The 27,132-nt window shown below is 38.6% G+C and overlaps 1 protein-coding gene across 4 annotated transcripts in view; it reads right to left on the bottom strand.

The window, feature by feature from the left end:
• The window catches only part of NRG1 (neuregulin 1), a 725,774-nt gene that overhangs the window by 111,272 nt on the left and 587,370 nt on the right, over positions 1-27,132 (bottom strand). Inside the window, exon 1 of one of the 4 annotated variants that reach the window (XM_075862126.1) lies at positions 3,811-4,393. The exons of the other annotated variants lie outside the window; for them this stretch is intronic. Within the exon in view, the coding sequence (XP_075718241.1) occupies positions 3,811-3,889 (79 nt within the window). The 5' untranslated portion in view covers positions 3,890-4,393. Of the gene's footprint in view, positions 1-3,810; positions 4,394-27,132 lie in introns of those variants that run through there. 4 annotated transcript variants of the gene reach the window in all.

Raw genomic sequence — 27,132 nt, forward strand, 5'->3', positions numbered from 1 at the left:
CGCAATACCTGACGCTGCTCAATAAGGGCTCATTTAGACGAGCGTGTAACTCGACCGCATGACGGCCGTTAAAACAACGGCCGTCACACAGACACATGTATTTAAATTGGGCCGTTCACATGGCCGTTGTTTCAACGGAGCGTGTAAAGGGTCCGTGGAAAAATAGGACATGACATTTTCTTCAGTTTTCACGCATCCCTCCATAGACTCTAGTCTATGAGGGATCCGCGATAACGCGTCCCGCACGGGTGCACATCAGCCGTAAAAAACTGCAGTTTTTCACGTCCGAGGTTGCACACACTCGTCTGAACGTAGCCTGACAAGATTGGAACTTTTCTTTTAACAAAGCATATTCTTTTTCATATCCCAGACAATCCTTTTAAGCAATACAATACACGATTAGGCCCATGCATAGATTCTTCCAATTCTTTTCATTTTCTAATAGCAATCTGAGGATGGATAAATGTAAAGCTGTAATGTTGTAGCTTAGGGGCATAACAAGGAGCGCAAGAGAAAATAAAATATTAGACAGAAAAAGTTGAATGCCATGTATGTACTGTATTTGTGTTAATAGAGATAAACACAGAAAAATAAACAAACAAACCAACAAACAAACAAACAAACAAACAAACATTAAACAATTGTTAAATAGGACAGATGGAAATATTATTAAAAAGAAGTTCTTCACTATCTTATGTGATGTCATGAAGGCCAATAATGTACGCAGCTACGATGTGCAGCCAATGTTTTACACATTTAATTGAAAACTGACAGCAAATTCCTTATATGACTTATATAAGTGTTAGTCTCCATTAATACACATTCCTATGTCAGCCTTCCTGTTAAGAATTAGTGAAATGTCATATACTATTATGAACTCAGCGTTCACAAGACCAGGAAATTCTGCAGGGAAATTGCTCTCAGCAATTATGTTATATGCAAGTTTCCAAGTCACTGACTTAAACAGAGCGCTGTAATGTACAGAGAAAGTTATATGTTACGTGACTCCTTGGCGCACACAGGAAAAATGGAAATCTCAATCAACTCACATATATTAAAGTGGAGAACCGTAAAGAGGTACATAAAAGAATAACAAAGACCAAGGTGACTGATGTCAGGGATTATATCTTGAGGCAATGGATTTACTAAGGGTCCAGAGAAGGATATTGTAATTATGCACAATAAAGCCAAGCGTTCCAAACACAAACACAGGAGATAAGCCACAACAAGCAACACTTCTAGTCTACCTTATACAAATCCTGCCATCCATAAGAAAGGGACAGATATGCAACCCAGATGGACTCTGTGTCCATCGCCCTTATGTTCACTAAGCAGGTCATTGTCCCCAGGAATGCCAGCCCTGGAGGCTTCAACTCATGTTTTGTCCTGATTTCAATGCTGACAAGATCTTTAAGACAGAGATAATTCTGATAAACTATTGAAAGGAGCAGACACTTCCCTTAAGGAAGCAATGTTTTTTATAAAGGGAAAAGGATTTGGGATTAAACAACATCTAATTCCAAAGTAGTTTTTATGGTTGCAAAGCTTCAGCAGACATGGCACCAGGGAACATTAGGCACCAGTTGTCATGAAGTGGATTATACCAACACCCAACCCGTCTGTGACATGGATCTGTCTTATGTCTTGACTGCAATATTATCCAGTTTAGACTGTTTCTGTGCAATAAGTGACTCGGGTGGTATCCACCATGCAGGACAATAAGACTTATGCCTAGAGCAATGCCGTCCAGTAGGCAGTGTGTAAATATTTTAACTACATTACATTCACTGTTCACTTTGCTTGATAAGGTTGTGATTAAGGACCCCAAATGCAGTTCCAGGTCCTGTTTAAAGAAATTCTCCAGTACTGTAAATTATGCAGATTTCAGGGACCACTGTGTTCACACAGAGCTTGTACATAGGGTTTTGTGTATTCACTTCTTGCCCCTGGATGCTCTCCAGTTAATGAAGAGTCCTTCCAGTAGCAGTAGTCTCGAAGATCTGCTCTTGGGAATAAAGTGCAACGCAGAGAATGAACACATCTGTGCTCTCTTCAATAAACTTTATTTATACAGTACTGGAGAATGACCTTAAACAGAATTTGGGACTCTATTTGGGGTTCTAAGCCACAGGTTGCACAGTATTTGAGAGTTGTCTACCAGATCCTAGTCCACTATATTATAAAGGGAATTTCTATCTGATGCTACTATTACATTGTGGTTTTTTTCTAGTAAAGTTAAAACTGTATTTAGTGAACAAAATTAAAAAAAGGTCATACAGGACAATAAAACAAGAGGAGAATTTCCAATGTGATATCTGTAAAACAGACTCAGGTCTGGAAATTAGACACGACATCTGCAGAATAAACAGCTCTCTTTCGTGTTGAAGAAAGAGGATTAAGAGAAGATTGCCTCAGTCTATATCTGGGAACCCTTTTGAGCATGTAAACCTGTCAATCACTAAGCACTCAGAGGTAGGTATCTCCCAAAGCCCTTCTAGCACAAGACCTTTTGGATATAGCACTGCCATAAGCAAAGTCAGTTATGCAGGTGTGCGGCATGGTTGTCACATGTATAATGGGTAGAGAAATCATAAGTTTAAATACTGAATGAACTAGCCATTTTGTGTCTCCACGTCACTCCGACAAGGGGAATAGAAATATATGTTCATACACTACACAAATAATGTAAGAACACCACCTTTATCATTATATAAAGATGTAGCAGAGCTGAGTATGTCATCTAGCACAACTCATTCACAATATCTGTAGAATGACATAATGCAATCCCAAAGAGTTAAATGACAAAAGCAAGCTGGCTAAATCTACGACAGCGATACACTACTTCGATATAGTATATGGCAGTGCTATAGAAGCCGGTTAACTACAGACCAGTATATCTTTAATATTAACATTTATTATCACCATATTGATCCTAAACACAAACAGTCAATGTGACAGAGCGCAAATATCACAACGTCTACCAGTCCAGGTTTATCTGTCAATGATTAATATCCTACAAGAACTTGTCTCAACATGGTTTTGTGCTGCCTCTGATGGTTCACACCGGTTAAAAAGAACGCATTAAGTGACGTAGGAAATAGTCAGATCATCCTGTTAATGACAGTGTATGAGGCACTACTCAGTCTTCAGAGCCTCTCTCTTTATCAGTCAGACAAATGAAATGAAACACTACTTTTAAAGTCTCCCAAACTTTACACTGCCCGCTGACTGGATAGACCGCCCTATTCTTACTCCATACTGGACCACTGAGGCATTTTTTTATAGGACTTTGGCTGCATTTTTGGCTAATGTCTAATAATTTTAAAGCAGGTCACATGGATTTCAATCAGAACTTCAATACTAATGGTCAAATGTGCAGAATGATCTTGTTGTCTAAGAAGTAACAGTGGTAAGTACCATAGCAGAGAAAGCAGCTACAGAGCCATGGATGTCCGCTGCGATTACTCCTTAATTAACCCTGTAATAAATCATGAATACACGATGCAGCAATTCTCTAGTTGTGGAGGATCATACAAGCAAGGGAATTCCTTCTCTCCAGATCTCATCTGTCATTTCATCACTAGAGGGCAGGTTAGGAAAGCAGATGAAGTGTTCTATCCGGCTGCACAGCATGTACAAGACACTGTCACAGTGACCTGATAATCCCAGCAGCATGTGATATCTTACATGGCACAACGTACATTTACGATCACTTGTTACATGGTATAGATAGCTATGGTAATGTATACAGTATGCTGCATATATGTCATAATAAGAATACATAGAAACATAAAAGTAACAAGAACTCACTTGGATTTCCCTCAGTTTTCTTGCGATCCTTTTTACCTTTCTTATTACCCTTTCCTTCCTTCTTTCTGCTCTCAGACATAGCGAGGGATTTTAGGCTTCTTAATGGGATCACTTGAGATCTATAATCCAGTCTGGTGTCTTGGCTCTTTGTGCTGCAGCAGTGCACTGTGGCTGACCCAGGGATCTCACGCCTGACCCGAGTACACTCCTTATCCTCTGACTGTATGACAGTCTCCTCTCACACTGACATCAGCCGCTCCTCTTTGTAGAAAAGCTCCAGTAGTAATTCTACTATTACAAGCCAGTCACACCATAACAACAATGCACCTTAGGAAGGAATATCCAGCAATTCTCCACAACCTCCTTGCATCCAGAGAGTTAAAAAAAAAAAAAAAAGTTTATGTCCTGTGTTCTGATATTAAAAAAAAAAAAGATTAAATCGCAACAGAAAAATAATAACCAAAAATATAGAATGTAAATATAAGTCTACACAAAAGAAAAATAATATATAAACGATGTCCTGCTTGGTTTGTATTCTTGCCACAACTTGAAGTTTTCCAAAGTTTCCCTTGTCCCAAGTTTCTCCTGCCTTGCACTGGAGAAAACTCTCCCATTCTGCACGAGTTTATGTGTTAGTAAAGTCCTACCACTCACTCACACCCACTTTGAGGTGGAGCAAATGCAGTACATGAAAAAACCTCTAGAGGTCACTTACAGTGCTTCGTAGAATAGACAGGCGAATTAGAACAATATTCTATATATTCTATATATATATATATATATATATATATATATATATATATATATATATATATATATATATATATATATATATATATATATATATATATATAAAAGCAATGTATAGTACTATAAAGATAGATAGATAGATAGATAGATAGATAGATAGATAGATAGATAGATAGATAGATAGATAGATAGATAGATAGATAGATAGATAGATAGATAGATAGATAGATAGATATGAGATAGATGCTAGATAGATAGATAGATAGATAGATAGATAGATAGATAGATAGATAGATAGATAGATAGATAGATAGATAGATAGATAGATAGATAGATAGATAGATAGATAGATAGGAAGGAAATAGATAGATAGATAGATAGATAGATAGATAGATAGATAGATAGATAGATAGATAGATAGATAGATAGATAGATACATAGATAGATAGATAGATAGATAGATAGATAGATAGATAGATAGATAGATAGATAGATAGATAGATAGATAGATAGATAGATAGGAAGGAAATAGATAGATAGATAGATAGATAGATAGATAGATAGATAGATAGATAGATGATAGATAGATAGATAGATAGATAGATAGATAGATAGATAGATAGATAGATAGATAGATAGATAGATAGATAGATGGATAGATGGATAGATGGATGGATGGATGGATGGATAGATGATAGATAGATAGATAGATAGATAGATAGATAGATAGATAGATAGATAGATAGATAGATAGATAGATAGATAGATAGATAGATGATAGATAGATAGATAGATAGATAGATAGATAGATAGATAGATAGATAGATAGATGGATAGATGGATAGATGGATAGATGGATGGATGGATGGATGGATAGATGATAGATAGATAGATAGATAGATAGATAGATAGATAGATAGATAGATAGATAGATAGATAGATAGATAGATAGATAGATAGATAGATAGTGTTTAATGTATAGACAATTGAATGTATTTGTATATATGTATTTTTTTTTTTTTTATATACATGTTGACATTATTCCATTACATCTATGCTGCCGTTTATACAACAAATGAATCTACCACCATGTTGGTTTTGCCGTTTCAGTAATTATTGCTGAAAGTAAAAAATAAATAAACGTTATCGTTTTAACTGTGGCATCATGGTTGTGCTCCGTCAGGTTCCGTTGCCACTGACGGGATGAATAGCGTAGTCTGTTGCTCTAATCTCCCTAGTAAAAAAGAAAAATAGCAACCTGGCGGGCCTACATTCGCACATAATCTATTTTTACATTTTGGGTGGAAATGATCATTCCATTGTTTTTTGTTTTTTTTTCACAGACCACCTTCAGTAGATGTATATGTGCAAGTCACAGGACTGTTAAACAACTTCTTAAAAATTCACCTTGATTTCTATTGTGTGACTGTCGCTGGACGCCATGCAAAGTTGCAACAAAATGCAACAAATGAGATTTCAGCTTTTAACTTTTAAAAAAAGGTCTAAAAATAAAAACAGTGATCAGATTGGTTGCTTTAGGGAACACTTCCAGTCTTGTCTGCACCATTGTTCTTATATGTATAAGTATATGTACCAGTGTCACATGTCATGGAAATACATTATTGTATCAGTGGTTACTTATAGAATGGGAAGCGTCATTATTACAGATGGTGAAGATTTTCTATTTTATTTTTGAAATTCTCTTTTATTTTGCATTTTAATCCAAAACAGTACAAAAAAGTACACAGTAATATCTGATAAATTATGAAAATCTGTTCATTTAAGGGCCTGTTCACATCAGCGTTGCCTTTACGTTGAGGGGTTCCGTCTGAGGTTTTCATTGGGTTAACCCCTCAACGGAAAGGCAAACGGAAACCTTAGATTCCGTTTGCATCAGCATTGATCTCAATGGTGACGGAAACGTTGCTAAATGTTTCCGTTTGTCACCATTGTGACAGGTTTTCGTTGTTTTCGACTAAATCAATAGCGCAGTCGACTAAAGCGCAATAGCGCAGTCGACAGGTGGGGGAAGGGAAGAGACAAGGCACAACAGTGTACTTAAAAAGGCATTAATATCTGTGTGGGTCCGAGTTAATATATGTAATGCATGAAAAAAAATAAAGGAGTTGACCTCTTTGCAAATGCCCCATTAGTGGTAGGGGGTTAAAAGAGGGCAACCCCCAATCGAGACCCTGCACTGTAAGCCAGGGCAGAGATCCACTACAAAGAGTAGGTCCCGGTGCGTCAGTGAATTGTACGATGGCCCATTGATTTTAATGCTTCATTTCCCGCATATCAGGGCCTCCTGTGATCAGCTCATCTTCAGGGACCCAAATAGATGTCAAATAGACCAAAACAAACAACCCCTTTAAATACAGGAGAAGATATTCAAAAAGGTTTCCATACTTTAGTTCTTGTCATAAAGGGAGGGGGGTTATCTCAGATTACGGGTTACCACTGATGTTTTTGTATATAAATGATTTTTTTATTTTTTTAAAGTGGACTATCTTCAAAAGACAGAAATTTCAATAGTGACATCTACAGGCAAAACAGAATACTGCACCTCAAACTCATGCTTCGGATATAATTTTTATCTACCAACTGTGTTCGTATATATGAAAATAAAAGTATTTTCATTAGCCTTATACACCCAGATACATGGCACCAGCTGCAAATGTGTATTTGTTCTGTACCATGTGAAATATGTCCTTGACTTTCAGGGATGTCCTTGGTTTTACATCCGACTTCTTCAATTGTCCTGTTCAATTTAATATGTTTCATCACAGAGACTAAAAGCAAAAATGAGCAAGTATGTCTGATCATAAACAAAGAATGCAATGTTATTGAATGTGAATTTATTTAATCATCAAAAAAATGCATCCTAATTTATCATAACCACCAATTCAACTTGCCAAATGTTGACATCAAATATTTCAGTATTTTGGAATCTCAGCTGAGTAATTGTCACACAGATAAGATGTAAGATGAAAATTCTGAGACGTTATATCATTGCTTTCTTATTTATGCAGAATGTAGACTAATAAATTAACTATTAGCAGTACAATTGTCACAAGACCAGCTTAATAAAAATAATTTAATACAACAACCTAAATGATTTGCATATGGGCTAAAAGAGTGTCCTCTTTTTTTCACTATAAACTCAAGCACTGTAAAACAGCATATACCGGTGATCTATAGGTAGTGCATTCACCGGTATGACATACATCGAAGAGATCCATTGGAGGTATATATCGGAAGTATTTCCTAAAAGAACAGTCTTAGGGCGGGTTCACACATGGCGGAATTGCACTTAAATTCCGCTGCGGACACTCCGCAGCGTTAATCCGCAGCGGAGCCGTTTCTACATTGACTTTCACTTTAATTTAGCAGTGTTCGTTTACACGATGCGTACAATTCCGCTGCGGAGCATAGGCTGCGGAGCGGAATTTGGTGTCCGCAGCATGCTCTGTCTGTTGCGGAGCAGTGGCGGACTCATGGCGGAATTTCTCCATTGACTTCAATGGAGATTCAAAGTTCCGCAATGAAGTCCGCAGCTGTCATGCACATGTTATGTGTGGTGCGGAGCGTATTGGTTTTTTAACATGACATTTCTTCATTCTGGCTGGACCTATGTATTTCTAGGTCTACAGCCAGACTGAGGAAGTCAATGGGGCTCCCGTAATGACGGGAGCGTTGCTAGGAGACGTCAGTAAATAGTCACTGTCCAGGGTGCTGAAAGAGTTAAGCGATCGGCAGTAACTGTTTCTGCACCCGGGACAGTGACTACCGATCCCAATATACATGTATCTGTAAAAAAACATATAAGTTCATACTTACCGAGAACTCCCTGTTTCTGTCTCCAGTCCGGCCTCCCAGGATGACGTTTCAGTGGAAGTGACGGCTGCAGCCAATCACAGGCCAAGCACAGGCTGCAGCGGTCACATGGACTGGCGCGTCATCCAGGGAGGTCGGGCTGGATGCCGAAGGAGGGACGCGTCATCAAGACAACGGGCGGTAAGTATGAATTTCTTTTACTTTCACTAGGGAAAGTGCTGTCCCTTCTCTCTATCCTGCACTGAATAGGGAGAAGGGAAGCACTTTTCCTGCAGTCCGCAGCGGCCAGTCCGCATCAATTTTCTGCACATTTTGTGCAGATCCGCAGCCGTAATCCGCAACCCGGATTAGGTGCGGCATTGATGCGGACAGTTGCGGAGGAATTCCGCCATGTGTGGTCATGCCCTTACTGTCCAGGCAAGCTTAGGTGCAGCTCAGGGAGGTAATTCTAAGTTCACATCATGTTTGGTCTATACAGCTGAGATATAAGATTTATACAAATTAAGGGGGGGGTGGCAAATTATATGGATGGCATAACCGGGTGATAAAAAGTTGTTGTGAGGGGCCTGTCATATAAAAAGATGATGTCTAAACAGGACAACCTCTGAAAAGGAGGAAATTTTCTGCAGTTACAGGTAATGTATTAGGACCTGTTCACATCAGCATTAGGTTCCATTGATGTGTTTCAGGGGAACCCATCAACGGAAAGGGAAACGGAAACCATAGCTTTCCGTTAGCATTACCGTTGATTTCAATGGTAATGCTTCTGTGGCTAATGGTTTCTGTTTGTCTCTGTTCCGTAAGGTTAAGTTTTTTTTGCCCAAAATTGATTCCGCCAAAACAATGGAAACCTTACGGAATGGAAACAAACGTTTGCTTTCCGTCGATGGGTTCCCCTAACGGAAAGGTCTGATGGAACCCATCAACAGAACCTAACTCTGTTGTGAACAAACCCTTAACAAATTATTATTTAAATGGTTCTATGACAGATGATGGTTGTATGACGTGTCAATCATAGTCATTCTCCGCTGACTAGAATGGCAGTTACAGAAACATATAGACAGACAGTTTTCAATGAATCACATTTATTTTAAAAGAGCGACAACTTACTCTATATTGTAATTTTTTAGATAGGTCTCAATTACCACCTCTTCTTTTGATCTTTTGTTTTCTGATTTGCATTTTATAAAATTTCATTATAAAAAAAACCTTTAAGTTCTTCAATCAAAGTAACTTTAATACTGCAGAGGTATATGTGGTATAATATAGCCTAAGGGAGGCTTATTCATGGGCACATTTACACCCACTAGTTTGGTGTTATACCTTAAAGGGGTTTTCCACGTTCTGACAACTGATGACCTATCCACTGGATAGGTCATCAGTATGATTGGTGTGGGTCCGACACCCGGACCCCGTACAGATCTGCTGCTGCGGCTGCCTCCGGGCATTGGACGATATTGCCAGAAGCAGATGACTCCGGTCAAAGAATAGCGGCCGAGCTGCAGTACTTCAGCTTTGCTCCTATTCAAGTGAATGCGAGCAGAGCCATAGTTCTGCCAAACAATCGCTTTGCAGTGGTTGGAGCGAACTGCTTCCGGCGCCAACTACTGCATACCGTTCAAAACATCCGGTGCCCGGAGGCAGCCAGATCAGCTGATCGGTGCAGGGTCCGGGTGTCGGACCTGCACCGATCATGTACTGATGACCTATCCGGTGGATAGGTCATTAGTTGTCAGAACGTGCAAAACCCCTTTAAAGGGGACCTATCCAATTTAGAGGTTTACTTGAAACACTACTGTGCACTGCAGTGTGTGGCTGAAAGCATGATATAAATCTTCTTAGCAGGGAGAATTTCCTCACTGGGCAATATGGATTATTTCTGGATGCGTCCAAAACTTCACATTTGATATACCAGTTCAAATACACTTTCATTGAGCCCTGTGCTGCTACTGGTACATGTCTTCACATGCCACCATCAGAAAACAGGATGCAGCAGAGCTTTTTGCCTCGAGCCCACACTGTCCTTTAAATGAAAGAAACGTTATTGTATACCTAACATTGGTTGGATTGTGGAGAGGGGAAGCCATGTGCAGGTTCACACCGCCAATAAGAAAGGAGGATAGGGCAAACTGGAGCTACATCTACCCTTTTCATGCCCCCTTGGCAGTTGTATGGGCTGTCTCTATGGTACGTACTGTATACAGTATACGGTAGAGTGATACTGAAAGTCAAATTGAAGAGACCTTGTGGAAACTATTCATTCTCAAGACTACCCATTCGGAATTTTGTTAAATAATATGAATTATTTTCTTTAAAAAAATGTTTTATTAATTATTAAATATAATTATAATACAAAACTGTAAATATATTACTGTGGTGTGCCAAGAAGCAGTGCACTTGGTGGCAATTTGTCTGCTACAATAATATATTTTCCCGTGATTTTTCCACTTATTTCTTATGAGAGTTTTCTGAGCAAATCATGTTGACAGCTATTCTTACTTCAGATCTACTGACTGTTCTTCACTTTCAATCTATATCACATGTTTATCCTATTATGATTGACATTAATGCACTTTATTAAATATAAAAATCTAATCGACCCTCAGAGTGTTATACTAATGTTTTAAATAAGAGAAGTAATGTAGTTACCTATTAACATAGGAGATGAAAAAACAACCTGAACTTTCTACGAGAAAATTCCATGACCCCTACCAACTATGTGCTCTGGACCTCATGCTGGGGGATATCTTTATTGGGAGCCATTTGTCTACCAGCTGTCATAAAACCATAAGCTTACTGGGAACAGTAGCGCTTTAGGTTGGTTAATGTCCTATGCATCTATGCATTACCTTCTATTACAACCCCTACTTATGGTGCCCAAATAACATTGCTGTAAGGTGCCAAAATAACACTACCCAACCAAATAACTAAGGTATTTAGCTTCATCCTGTGCATTTGCTTTTTTTTCAGGCACAAAGTGTGGGATCAGGGGTGTAAGCACCATCAGGGCAAGTGACACCACCTATAGCAATAACAGTGATGCGCTTTGTGCAACTGCACTGGTCGCACACCCCTAAAGCCAGCCCTGTCTGGGTATGCAAAGATCTTTGAAAAACAATCCCAAGAGAGCTGCTACATTAAAAAAAAAATTCTAGTTAATTTAAAGCGGTTGTGCCAAGATAGACATTTATCATCTATTCACAGGGTAGGTGATAAATGTCTGACTCCTGGGGGACCCCACCGTTGGGACCTCCATGACAGACTGCCTCTCCATTAAAACTTCCCCTCACAGAGGTCGTGCATTGAGGAGGAATGGGGAGCTCGGAATCCCCATTATAGTGATCCACCCTGTGGATAGGTGCTAAGTGTCCGTAACGCTGGCAGCCGCCGATCACCGCTATCCTGCTTCGCCAGATGATTAAGTAACTACTAGAGAACCTCCACACTTTATCTGCATATCTCTGTATATGTATATATTTTTCTAAACATGGAAATGTAAAAGAAAAAAAAAGTGAATATAATACTATACAACCTCTTCTATGTAACCAGAGAAATGTTTCATGACTAAGTTCAGATCACTGGCAATGTGCCAAGTTTCAGGAACGATAGAAAGGAAACTTGATATGTTAAGTACCTGAATTTCTATTTGTTTTCTGATCATAAAAATATTCTTGAGTGTGGTGTCCTCTTAGGAAATCTACAAAAAAATTTTAAATATGCATGTATCTGTATGTAACCGTTAGGCTGGGTTCACACGACCTATTTTCAGGCGTAAACGAGGCGTTTTACACCTCGAATTACGCCTGAAAACACGGCTCAAATACGTCGGCAAACATCTGCCCATTCATTTCAATGGGTTTGCCGATGTACTGTGCCGGCGACCTATAATTTTACGCGTCGCTGTCAAAAGACGGCGCGTAAAATAACAGCGTCGTCAAAGAAGTGCAGGACACTTCTTGGGACGTAATTTGAGCCGTTTTTCATTGACTTCAATGAAGAACAGCTCCAAATTGCGTCCGTAATTGACGCTCGCAAAACACGAGTACGACAAATTACGTCTGAAATGCAGGAGCTGTTTTCTCCTGAAAACAGCTCCGTAATTTCAGCCGTAATTGTCGTTATCATGTGCACATACCCTAACAAGTGCTGGAGCAAGAGTGACTACAATACCTTACATTCTACATGCTCACTCTCTTAAAGGGGGTTCCCATCATTAAAACTGATGGCATATCGGCAGGAACTCCCACTAATCATGTAGTAATGGCATATCCTAACAATATGTCAATGCTTCTTAAGATGGGAAAACCTCTTTAATATTACATTTATTTGTAGAAAAATCAGCTTAATATTACAGCCTGAGAAGTAGAATTATGTGATTTGACTGCTGACAAGATGCTATTGCTCTGCACTAGTGCCAGTCAATCTTTCAGCTGAAAAATTGAGTAATTTGAGACAGACTGGTTGCTAGGGGCATGTGATATGGCATTATTTAAAATGCTGTAGTTGTTCAGCATTCTGTCCCCAGCAACAAGACTGTCCCACATGGCTAAGCTGTTCAGCTGGAATCTGGACTGGCAATGTGCTGACAGCCAAGACGAGGAAAGCAGCTGGGAAGCAGTGACATCATGCCCATCTAGCTTATGATGTATCTCCGATTTTGAATATAGACAGAGGACCTTTTAAATAGCTAAAAATTGTGTATTCAAATGGTGGCGTGTAATGTTGTTGTAATATTTTGTCTGCAATTTTATTAATGTGAGTTTAAGGGCTATGCACTATATTATTGCCGCAGTGACTGCTTCTTTTATGGACCCTACTAAACAGCTGTCTGAAATAGGCCTATGTCTTTATATCACTATAATTATTTGGAAATAATTGAATATTATGATGAACTTTTATCTTCCAAATATGAGATGACTTCGACTTTCAATCAAAGAATGTAACATACTGACGCACGCTTTGACTAAATTCACATCGCATTTACGATCCTGAGAATATACAAGTCTGACCCCACATTCATGGAACACATTTTACATTGTCAGTTGTGTGGGGGGAATGTTTATTGTCTGCAAAACCATGTAACAAGTTGAGCAATCGGGAAATGTAATATTATCGAAAATACATTAGACAGAATAAACAAGGCACATACTTGACACTGAACTGTATATCTCTTCCATTACTTTATTTCATCATCACATTTGCAGGGTTTGGTTTTATCACCAAGACATGATGAATTCATGAAATGTCACATGGCTTTAGCATTTTAATGAATATCCTGATAATATTTAATAGTAACAGTAAATATCGCTTTAATGTAGCACCTCACATTGTGTATCATGGATCACAGACAACATATGTTCACATGCGGCTTGTTCCTGGATACATTTGGTAGGACGAACACAATAAAAACAGTAATGCAGATCTCTAAGGAAGCCTGGGAGGTAAAGATTTCTATGTCCTGTTATGGGCTTTTATTGTCTACTGCTTTCAAATGCTTGCCTTCAGAATCCCAGAAGAGGTCACTGCTCTGCAAGATGGGAATTCTATGCAACTGTAAAAACAAAAATCTTTGAACCATTAACGCCACTTTCTTATTGTTAACCCCTTTATGACAGAACACTATTGCATTTCCCAATTTTATAGTAAGACAAACTATCCTTTAGGAAGATGATTTTTATATCCACCCTTAGGTCATATCTGATTATACTTTAAGCTAAATGAACTTTAAATCAACTTCCAATACAGTTGATCATATGTACTAGTTATACTCTTGCTTTTACGTCCTCATCTTTCTATATAGTGTGAGTATATTTCATCCATCACTCATATCACATTTCTCGGAAAGTATCTGGATTATCTTTCAGCCATACATTGACTATATCTTCACTCGAGCATTATGACTTAGTAGGAATTAACAGTAACTTAGTCACTAGAGAACTTTATAGCTGGTTATGGAGGAATATAGTGTATCAGGTTGTAGTCATCTATATTTCTACAAAACATTGTATTTTATAGTATTTTCTTATAAGCGCATGGTGCAATGATGAGTATTCTTCCTGTTGTTAGTTAGTTCATTGATGCAAGAGTAACAAACTGGCTAACGTCCAACCAATCTCTGTTGTTGGTACTATAATTTGTTTTTCGCATCTTCTCCATCAAGCCAAACCACAGTAATATATAATGCAAGTCAATATTACACCCACATACATGTCATACACGATAGCATGAACATATTACACAATTATCTAAACAACATTAACTCTTGACTAGTGGTTATACAAGAATTACAGCATAAGTATATCATTTTTGAAAATTATGTAGTATCAAATAAAACCATCTAAGAAATACATGGCCAATAGTTTGTGGACACCCAAACATCACATTTGCTTGTTGAACATTTCATTCTTAGACCATGGTCATCGATAAGGACTCGAACTCCCTTTTGTTTCTATAACAGCCTACACTCTTCTACAAAGGCTTTTCACTCATTTTTGGAATTTGACATTGTAAAAAAATGTTGTCCAACATTGTGATAGCAGTTTGGGGAAGGACCTTTCCTGAATAACCATACCAATGTTCCAGTGTACAAAATGTGTAATGGAGAACCTTTTCTGAAATACAGTAACTTGACTGGCCATCAAATGTCTTTAGGGTGAATTGCAATGCCCACTGTGATCCAGGCCATATCACCCCATCAGTTCCCAATACTTTTATGGCTTAATGGTTGTTAACTCCTTATTGACCAACAATATGCCTTTTCACGGCGGTCACTATGGGGCCTTATTCTAGGCCGCCGCCTTTTCACGGTGGCCCAGTCTAAGTTCTGCACGGGTGTCCCGTGCAGGCTGGAGCCGGGGCTCTGCTGTCTGATGACAGCTGAGCTCCTGCTCCAACACCCGGTATCAAAGTTTACTTAGATCACGGCCGTTTAACCCGTTAAATGCCGCTGTCAATAGCGACCGCGTCATTTAACTTGTTTACAGAGGGAGTGAGCTCCCTCTGTCATCCATCGGCGGCCCGCAAATGCAATCGCAGGTCTCCGTTGGGGTGCCATGGCAGCCGGGGGCCTGATAAAAGCCCCCAGGTCTGCCCTGGACATATGCCTATTAGGACACGCCGGAGGCACGTCCTAATAGATTGCCTGTCAGATTTACACTGACAGGCAATAATGCTCTGGTATACGAAGTATACCAAAGCATTATAGCAGTGATCTGAAGATCGCACAGTAAAGTCCCCTAGTGGGACTAAAAAAATAAGTAATTAATGTGAAAAAAAGATTATTAATAAAAATGACAGTAAAAATAAATAAAAGTACACATATATGGTATCGCCGTGACCGTAATGACTCAATCAATAAAGTTAATATGTAATTTAAACCGCAAGGTTAACACCGTAAAAAAAAACGCAAAAAACAATGGCGAAATTGCAATTTTTTTCCATTGCCCCCCAAAAAAGTAATAATAAAAATGAATAAATAAGTCCCATGCACCCCAAAACAGTACCAATCAAAACTACGTCGCGTCCCGCAGAAAACAAGCCCAAAAAATCACTACATTGATGGAAAAATAAAAAAATTACGGCTCTTGGAATGCGACGATGCAAAAACAAATAATCTTAGTTCAAAAGTGTTTTTATTGTGCAAAAGTCAAATAAAACATTAAAAAACCTCTACATATGAGGTATCGTCTTAATCGTACCGACGCATAGAATAAAGGTAACATGTTATTTACGCCGCACAATGAATGGCCCAATGTAAAACGCATAGAACAATGGTGGAACTTCAGGGTTTTTTTTATACTCCCCCCAAAAAAGTTTATAAAAGTTTATAAAAAAATTACATGTACCCTAAAATGGTGCTATTAAAAAGTACAACTAATCCCGCAAAAAACAAGTCCTCATACAGCTATGTAGACGAAAAAATAAAAAAGTTATAGCTCTTTGAATGCGACTGTAGAAAAACGAAAGCAATAGCTTGGTCATTAGGGCCTAAAATAGGCTGGTCACTAAGGGGTTAATGAAAGTAGGACACGCTGTTAAAGACAGGTTGTCAATGCTTATGTGTTCCAAATACTAGCTTTCCACAATGCTATAGTTCCTTCTCCCAAAACCAATGGGTTGCAAGCCATTTGTGGCTGTCATGTCTATCGCTTGTGGCTCTCAAACTGTTGGCAACTTTAGAAACTATTGGGAACCAGTGTCAAAAGATGCTAAAGAGATTCATATATGTGAAAACGAAACTTACTGGAAAATGGAGGTAAGTAAGTGCAGTCATTAGATCAACTAACTGGACAAGGCCAACATCTCCAGCACAATACATAGATAACCCGACATGTTTGTAAAAATGTAATGTGTTTCCAGCTGTCATAGTCCCTTCCAGTCTTGTGGTCACCATAGTCATCAGCTTGGATTTGCAAACTGAGACTCATGTCTATGTGAGTTTATTTTCATTGTTTCACATCCTTCTTAAAGGGATTGATTACCTGATGAGGTGGTTTTTCACCACCTCAGCAACCAGATCTTTTTCTAGGACATCCAGAAGACGTACCCTTGGGAAATTACACTTTTGCTGCTCATGCACAAATTCTAGATGCTGTAGATGTGAGGAAAACACATTTCCTTCTCTATCCACTAACCACTATGTACTAAGTACACAATAAGATTATACATATATGGACTGCATATATAATATATCATAATGAGTGAAGATCATTAAAACAAGTGTAAGATGAACTTTTATATCAAATACACCATAAAAGTCCATTTTAAAATTACATTGACCATGCCTATGAATAATTTAAAAAAAGGAATTCATCACATTCTCAAAATTCTTCCAAGACAACAGTTCATCCAGATAAAATTTGTATTAAAATATTCCCTTCATTAATAATAAATCCGATGTGATACATATATTAGCTGATAAGCCTTCAAATTAATGGCAAATGTAGTTACTATTGAATATTTTTTTTAAATTAATTAGAAATATTTATTAAAATATGTGTCTAAGAAATCCTGAGGAGGGACAATGCGTCACCTGCAAAGTTGCCATTTGGTGCTTTAGAGCAGGCATATGGCATTAAACTGGTGCCTTTCTAAAAAAAAAAAAAAAGAAAACCGTTTTAAATGCACCTAAACTGCCTTATTCATGATAAAGTATTAATTTAGATAAGTCATCTATACGAATTCCAAGTTTAGTTACAACCAGAGTTTTCTGGTGCTTTAAGTTGATTACTAAATCCGTGGCTCTCCTCCAATCAATGATGCCTCAAGAGAAAATTGAAAGATAGTCATGATTCAAATGGACAGTTCAGTGACTGGTATTTTCAGGTCAAGTTTTTACCTAACCCCACTGTAACAAAAATAAATAAATAAACAATTTCAAGATGATTGAAGAGAATATGACAGGCCTCATTATAGAAAAATAGACAAATATGTATTTATTTTTTTGCTACTTTGTTAATGAACAGATACTTTTGCAGATTCAAATGTTTAGATTGTTATTATCATTAGAATTATTATTATTATTATTTTAAGACAAATGTCCATGCGACTGTAATCATCTACAGTAGAATATAATTAGTTTTAGTCCCCATATTTTCCTTCGGTTTATAATTATGCAAAATTAATCAATTAACTGCGTCGCTGTCTCTCAATCAATCAATTTCAGCATTGATTGCTTCTCACGGTAATAAAAAATAGTGTACATAAGTGGCAAAAAATATAATAAGTTATCTTTGCTTTTAAACTCTACTAGCGTGTCACCAAAAGGAAATTCATCAGAGATATAAAGGTAAAAAGAGATCTGGGTGTTATGGTATCCAAAGCTTTGTTGCCCCATGCTACAGGGGTCTGTGGATAATGTACTAAATCATACCACCAGCTAAACATGAAAACATGAAAGTTCTTCTCAACCCTTATGTGCAGTACTGGAGTGCAGTCTTGTAAGCACAGTTATTTTTATGCTCAAAGAAGATACTTCCTGCCAACCATATTAGCGCCTATGGAGATGCTCAAGCATAATGTAATCATTCCGATTGTTAGCTCCCTTGGCAATCAAGTTGTATCAGCCGTTCTCCTGACTGAATCTGAACTTATAGCTGCAAAGCAAGGAACAAAAAAACCTTGCTATTAACTACAGTAGTAGATCTGGTACATTTTCAATGATGTGAAAAAGCCCAAAGTGTGTGTTAAAGCGGCTCTGTCACCACATTATAAGTGGCCTATATTGTACATAATATGATCGGCGCTGTAATGTAGATTACAGCAGTGTTTTTTATTTAGAAAAACAATAAAATTTGAGTTATGACCTATATTAGCTTTATGCTAATGAGTTTCTCAATGGACAACTGGGCGTGTTTTACTATATGGCCAAGTGGGCATTGTACAGAGGAGTGTATGACGCTGACCAATCAGTGACCAATCAGCATCATACACTTCTCTCCATTCATTTACACAGCACATAGCGATATAACTATATCGTTATGTGCAGCCTCATGCACACACACTAACATTACTGCAGTGTCCTGATAATGAATATACATTACCTCCAGCCAGGACGGGATGTGTATTCAGAATTCTGAGCAATTCTCTGCACGTCTCTGTGAGACTACAGCACAGCACAGCGAGATCTCGCTGTAAATGACAGTTTACAGGGTAATCTCGCGAGACTACGCCTGCTGTGCTGTACGCTACAGAAGTGGTCAGGAAAAGGAATACACGTCACGTCCTGGCTGGAGGTAATGTATATTCATTGTCATGACACATGAGTAGCGTTATAGTGTGTTTATGTGACTGCAAATAGCGATATAGCTATATCGCTATCTGCAGTGTAAATGAATGGAGAGAAGTGTATGACGCTGATTGGTCAGTGTCATACTCTCCTCTGTACAACGCCCACTTGGTCATATAGTAAAACACGCCCAGTTGTCCATTGAGAAACTAATTTGCATAAAGCTAATATAAGTCATAACTCAGTCAAAATTGATAGTTTTTCTAAATAAAAAAACACTGCTGTAATCTACATTACAGCGCTGATCATTTTATGTACAAGATAGGGCACTTATAATGTGGTGACAGAGCTTCTTTTATGCAGAATACCCTAAATAGGAATTAATATGCCTTAGGCCTCCGTCACACACAGAATTTCTCTGGCAATTTTTAAACTGCATAAAAAAAACGTTTCCAAAAGCGCTAACGTTATTAATATATAAAATGTGTTTTTAAGGAGTTTTTAGTGGCATTTTTGGTGGTGTTTTTCATTTGGTGTAATTTTGTACATCCTTTTTTCTGGTATTTTGTAGGTCCTACAGAGAAGCCTAAGCGGAAAAAAACACCATTGCCAGAAAATGAAGCGTTTGGGAAAAAACGCAACTGACCACAAATATGCCTCAAAAACGCCACAGACCAAAACACAATTGTGTGTTGTGCATTTGATATTTTACTTTACACTTAAAAGCAATATCTCGCTGTGCTAAAAAACACATTAACCCCTTCCCGACATTTGCCGTAAATGTACGTCATGGAAAGCATTGACTTCCCGCAAAATGGAGTACATTTACGGCAAATGTTTGGCAGCGGCTCAGAAGAGTCGGTGCCATCATCGTCGGATCTCAGCTGTATCTTACAGCTGACATCCGACTGTAACGGCGGGGACCGAAATTAGCTTCGATCCCCGCCATTAACCCCTTAAGTGCAGCGCTCAAATGCGATCGCTGCACTTAAGGTGTTTGCAGCTCATCGGAGCCCCAGCAATGAAATTGCCGGGGTTCCGGTGGCTGCAATGGCAACCGGAGGCCTAATACTGGCCTCCCGGTCTGCCTAGCACCGAAGCCGGTCAAGATCCGCCCGGATCAAGTAATCAAATAAAACACAATCCCCCTTTTACTCTTATCAAGTCTTTTATTATTGAAAAATAATAATAAACCATATGTATTTGATATCGCCACGACCGTAACGACCTGAGGTATCAAAATATTATATTATTTATTGCACGCGGTGAACAGCGTAAAAAAAAAAACGTAAAAAACTTTACCAGAGTTTCTGTTTTTTGGTCACTTTGCCCTACAAATATTAGAATAAAAAGTGATCAAAAAGGCGCACGTATCCAAAAATGGCACCTATAAAAACTATAGCTCGTCCCGCAAAAAACAAGCCCTCATACACCTCCGTCGACAAAAAAATTAAAAAGTTATGGTTCTCACAACTTGGCGACAGAAAAAATACATTCTTTTTACAAAAGTAATTTTATTGTGCAAAAAGTTGTAGAACATAAAAAAGTCCAATAAAATAGGTATCGCCGGAATCGTACTGACCCGCAGAATAAAGTTAACATGTAGTTTATAACGCATGGTGAACGCTGTATATAAAAAAAATGAAAAAAGCTGTGCCAGAATTGCGGTTTTTTGTTTACCTGGCATCCCAAAAAATAGGATAAAAGGTGATCATAAAGTCGCATGTACCCCAAAATGGTACCAATAATAACTACAGCTCGTCCCGCAACAAACCAGCCCTCATACCGCTACGTCTATGAAAAATAAAATTAGTTATGGCTCCAATAAGTCAGGAAATAAAAAAATATGCAGTTGTTCCCGAGGGGAACATTTCTTCTGTTTCAAGAGGCGATTTATCAAGGACCTAAAATTAGGGAACCAGGAAGGGGAGAGCCCAAACATATCCGCTGGAAGCGACGGTGCCCGTATTCTACCAGGACAACACTTCCCAGCAAAATTCCCCAAACTACAAAAGGTGCGGAGTGTGGACCAAAAGGGGGATAAGGAATGACACCATTTATCAGTGCGACACTGGCCTGTGCGGAAAGGATTGCTTCACAGCGTAACACACATCTATGGATTATTTTATTATTATTTTTTACCCCATTATTATACCACCTGACTATGCCCCTTATATACTCTGCCCCGCTTACATGTACCCCCACATTATAAATGGAAACACCAGCAATACTCAAACAAATATAGTACCAAGCAAAATCCGCTCTCCAAAAGCCAAATGGTGCTCCCTCCGCTCTGAACCCTACAGCGTGCCCAAACAGCAGTTTCCTTCCACATATATGGCATCGCCATACCCGGGAGAACCCTTTTAACAATTTTTGGGGTGTGTGTCTCCAGCGTCATAAGCTGGGCATGACATATTTGCCACTGAATGGTATATCTAGGGAAAAATATAAATTTTTAATTTGCACCATCCGCAGCGCATTCATTTATGGAAAAGACCTGTGGGGTGAAAATGCTCACTACACCCCTTAATAAATTCCTTGAGGGGTGCAGTTTCCATAATGGGGGTCACTTCTCAGGGGTTTCTTTTTATTATTTCACATCTGAGCCTCTGCAGTTGTGAACCAATACTTTGTAAATCGCCAAATTAGGCCTCCACTCCGCATGGTACTCTTCACTCCTGAGCCCTGTCATATGTCCAGACAAAAGATTAGGGTCACATGTAGGGTGTTTCTAAAACCGGGAAACACCGCATAATAATTAGAGAGCTGTCTTGTTATGGTGGCACAAGCCGGGCACCACATATTGGCATATCTATGGAAAAAAATCCCATTTTCACTCTGCAACATCGAGTGAACACTAATTTCTACAAAACACCTGCAGGGTTAAAATGCTTACTACACCCCTTGGTAAATGCATTGAGGGGTGTAGTTTCCAAAATGGGGTCACTTCTGGGGGGTTTCCACTGTTTTGGGCCCACAGGCGCCCAGAAACCAATCCAGCAACATCTGCACTCCAAATGGCGGTCCTTCCCTTCTGAGCCCTGCCGTTTGCCCAAACAGCAGTTTATGACCACATATGGGGTATTGCCGTACTCGGGAGAAATTGCTTTACAAATGTTGGGTTGTTTTTTTCCTTTATTTGTTGAGAAAATGAAAAAAATTGCGCTAAAGCTACGTCTTATTGAAGAAAAAGGACTGTTTTTATTTTCACTGCCTAATTCTAATAAATTCTATGAAACATCTGTGGGGTCAAAATGCTCACTACAACCCTAGATGAATTCCTCAAGAGGTGTAGTTTCCTAAATGGAGTCCCTTTTTGGGCGTTTTCATTGTTTTGTCCCCTCAGGGGCTTTGCAAATGTGACATGGCCTCCGCAAACCATTCCTGCTAAATGTGATCTCAAAAAGCCAAATAGTGCTCTTTCCCTTCTAAGCCCTGCCGTGTGTCCAAACAGCCGTTTATTACCACATGTGGGGTATTGTTTTACTCGGGAGAAATTGCTTTACAAATTTTGTGATGCTTTTTCTCCTTCAGTCCTTTTGGAAATGAGAAAAAATTAGCTAAACATAGATTTTTTTTAAAAAAATGTAGATTATTATTTTCAGGGCCTACTTCCAATCTTTTCTGCAAAAAAACTGTGGGGTCAAATCGCTCACTACACCCCTAGATAATTTCCTCAATGGGTGTAGTCTCCAAAATGGGGTCACTTGTGGGGGGTTTCCACTGTTTTGTCCCCTCAGGGGCTTCGTAAATGTGACATGGCCTCCGCAAACCATTCCTGCTAAATGTGGACTCCAAAAGCCAAATGGCACTCCATCCCTTCTAAGCCCTGCCATGCGTCCAAATATCCGTTTATTACCACATGTGGGGTATTGTTTTACTCAGGAGAAATTGCTTTACAAATTTTACGGTGCTTTTTCTCCTTCAGTGCTTGTGGAAATGAGAAAAAATTAGCTAAACCTACATTTTCTTTGAAAAAATTTAGATTATCATTTTCACAGCCTACTTCCAATAATTTATGCAAAACACCTGTGGGGTCAAAACGCTCACTATACCCCTAGATAATTTCCTCAATGGGTGTAGTTTCTGAAATGGGGTCACTTGTGGGGGGTTTCCACTGTTTTGTCCCCTCAGGGGCTTTGTAAATGTGACATGGCCTCCGCAAACCATTCCTGCTAAATTTGAGCTCCAAAAGCCAAATAGCGCTCTTTCCCTTCTCAGCCCTGCCGTGTGTCCAAATATCCATTTATTACCGCATGTTGGGTATTGTTTTACTCGGGAGAAATTGCTTTACAAATTTTGCGGTGCTTTTTCTCCTTTAGTCCTTGTGGAAATGAGAAAAAAAATCGCTAAACCTACATTTTCTTTGAAGAAATGTTAATTTTAATTTTCACCCCCTATTTCCAATAATTTCTGTAAAAAACCTGTGCGGTCAAAATGCTCACTACACCCCTAGATAATTTCCTTGAGGTGTCTAGTTTTCCAGATGGGGTCACTTTTGGGGGATTTTTACTGTTTTGGCACTGCAAGAGCCCTTCAAACCTGACATGGTGCCTAAAATATATTCTAACAAAAATAAGGCCCCAAAATCCACTAGGTGCTCCTTTGATTCTGAGGCCGGTGCTTCAGTCCAGTAGCACGCTACGGCCACATGTGGGATATTTCCTAAAACTGCAGAAACTGGGCAACAAATATTGAGTTGCATTTCTCTGGTAAAACCTTCTGTGTTATAAAAAAAATTGTATTAAAAATTTATTTCTGCAAAAAAATATGATATTTGTAAATTTCACCTCTACTTTGCTTTAATTCCTGTGAAATGTGTAAAGGGTTTAGACATTTTCTAAATGCTGTTTTTAATACTTTGAGGGGTGAAGTTTTTAAAATGTGGTGACTTTTTGGGAGTTTCTAATATATAAAGCCCTCAAAGCCACTTCACAACTGAACTGGCCCCTGTAAAAATAGCCTTTTGAAATTTTCTTGAAAATGTGAGAAATTGCTGCTAAAGTTCTAAGCCTTGTGAGGTCATAGAAAAATAAAAGGATGTTCAAAAAACGATGCCAATCTAAAGTAGACATATGGGTGATGTTAATTAGCAACAATTTTGTGTGGTATAACTGCCTGTCTTACAAGCAGATACATTTAAATTGAGAAAAATGCTAATTTTTGCAATTTTTCGCTAATTTTTGGTGTTTTTCACAATTAAATACTGAACATATCGAGCAAATTTTGCCAGTAACTTAAAGTGCAATGTGTCACGAGAAAACAATCTCAGAATCGCTTGGATAGGTGAAAGCATTCCAGAGTTATTACCACATAAAGTGACACATGTCAGATTTGAAAAATGAGGCTCTGTCAGGAAGGTCAAAAGTGGCTAAAGAGGGAAGGGGTCAAAGAATGCAGCAAAAAAACTCCATTAATAACGCCCAGAAAAAAAGCACAAAAAGCAGCAAAACGTAGCCTTATACTTTAACATTAGTGATATACAACCTATGACAAATCTGCAGCTGAGAAACTACCCTAAGGGCACGTTCAGACGTGGCTGAGTTTTTCCGCTGCAACTGTTGGTGCAGATTTGGGGCAATTATGCAACGAATCTGCACCAACATTTGCATATTTGACAGGTAATTTAGACGTTGCAGATATCACAGCGGACTTGCCACAGATTTCAGTTTTTGCATTGCAAAGGCTGAAATCCGCAGTGAAATTCCGTTTCTTCTCCACAACAGACAGTGCATGCTGCGGAGGGAAAATTCTGCACCGCAGCCTATGGTCCGCAGCAGAGTTTTCCCGCAACGTTTGAACTAACTTTCCTAAAAATGTATAGAAACAAATGTAAAAAACGGCCGCTGGAGAATTCCACTGCGGGCTGAAATCTGCAGTGAAATTCCGCTTCTTCTCCGCGATGTAATGAGCATGCTGCGGAGGGAAAATTCTGCACCATAGGCTAATTTCCGCACAGTTATTTTCTGCAATGTCTGAACTAAGTTTTCTAAAAATTTATAGAAACAAATGTAAAAAACGACTGCTGCAGGATTCCACTGCGGACTATCTGAAGCGGAATTCCTCAACAATTCTGCCATGTCTGAATGTGCCCTAAGTCTAAGCATGCAGGGCAAAGAGCAAAAGGTAGTCGGAGTAATCACACAGTACAATTTATGGCAAGAAAAACGCTTTTTTTTTTAAATATATATTTTAACAGCTAATTGGATGCGATGTCTAAGACACATCACAATTTATCCAAATGTTAAGTGTTTCTTTTCTGCTGTGTATAGTTAAAGTTTTAACTTCCATTGCATTGTACAGGAAACATTATTCCTCCTACTCCTCTCCCCGGCCTTAAATATGTGTATCTGCAAAAGCACTGCCAGCTTCTCAAAAGGAACCACAGATGCATTCTTTTTATTGCAGATACCATGGACATTTGCAGAAAATCTTAATCTTTATGGCATATCTGTGACTTTACAGATGATTGGTAAACCTGCCCATATGTGACAAGGTATAAGACCTCATACACACATAGTTACATAGTTGATACGGTTTAAAAGAGACACAGGTCCATCCAGTCCAATCTATAATTCTACCATGTTAATCCAGAGGAAGGAAAAACCCTAAGGTTGATGCCAATTGCCTCATTAGGGTAAAAATTCCTCCCTGACTCCAAATATGGCAACCAGAATAAATCTCTGGATCAACGTCCCAGCTCCAGAATCTAGTACTCATAAACTGTAATATTATATTTTTTCAAGAAAGGCATCACGGCCCTTGAACTTGTTCAAAGAATCAACCATCACAACATCTTGTCGCAGAGTTCCATAGTCTCACTGCTGAAGAATCCCCTTCTCTGATGGTGGTCAAACCTTTTTTCCTCTAGACGTAGAGGATCCCCCCTTGTCCTTGTTACAGGCCTAGGTGTAAAAAGATCACTAGAAAGATCTCTGTACCTTCCAATTATATATTTATACATTGTAATTAGATCGCCCCTAAGCCATCTTTTTTCTAAACTGAGTAGCCCCAAGTTTGACAACCTTTCTTAGTGCTGCAATCCAGCCTTTCCCTTAAGGCCTTCAGGACCCAGCCTGGTTTGGCCTTCAGGACGCAGCCAATTTTTTAAAATCTGACATGTTTCACTTTATGTGGTAATAACTTCGGAATGCTTTTACCTATCCAAGCGATTCTGAGATTGTTTTCTCGTGACACATTGGACTTTATGTTACTGTCAAAATTTGCTCGATACATTCAGTATTTAATTGTGAAAAACACCAAAATTTGGCGAAAAATTGCAAAAATTAGCATTTTTCTAAATTTATATTTATCTGCTTGTAAGACAGATAGAAATACCACACAAAATTTTTACTAATTAACATCACCCATATGTCTACTTTAGATTGGCATTGTTTTTTGAACATACTTTTATTTTTCTATGACATCACAAGGCTTAGAACTTTAGCAGCAATTTCTCACATTTTCAAGAAAATTTAAAAAGGCTATTTTTACAGGGACCAGTTCAGTTGTGAAGCGGATTTTAGGGCCTTAAATATTAGAAACCCTCGATAAGTCACTCCATTTTAAAAACTTTACCCCCAAAAGTATTCAAAACAGCATTTAGAAAGATTCTTAACCCTTTAGATGTTTCACAGGAATTAAGGCAAAGTAGATGTGAAATTTTCAAATTTCTTTTTTTTTTGCAGAAATTCATTTTTCATCTATTTTTTTTGTAACACAGAAAGTTATAACAGAGAAACGCAACTCAATATCTATTGCCCAGATTCTGCAGATTTTAGAAATACCCCACATGTGGCCCTATTGTGCTACTGGAATGAAGCACAGGCCTCAGAAACAAAGGAGCACCTAGAGGATTTTGGGGCCTCCTTTTTATTAGAAAATATTTTAGGCACCATGTCAGGTTTGAAAGGCTCTTGCGGTGCCAAAACAGTGGAAATCCCGCAAAAGTGACCCCATTTTTGGAAACTATACCCCTTGAGGAAATTATATAGGAGTATAGTGAGCAT

The sequence above is a fragment of the Rhinoderma darwinii genome, chromosome 1, assembly GCF_050947455.1.
Source record: "Rhinoderma darwinii isolate aRhiDar2 chromosome 1, aRhiDar2.hap1, whole genome shotgun sequence".
Classification (NCBI taxonomy): Eukaryota; Metazoa; Chordata; class Amphibia; order Anura; family Rhinodermatidae; genus Rhinoderma; species Rhinoderma darwinii.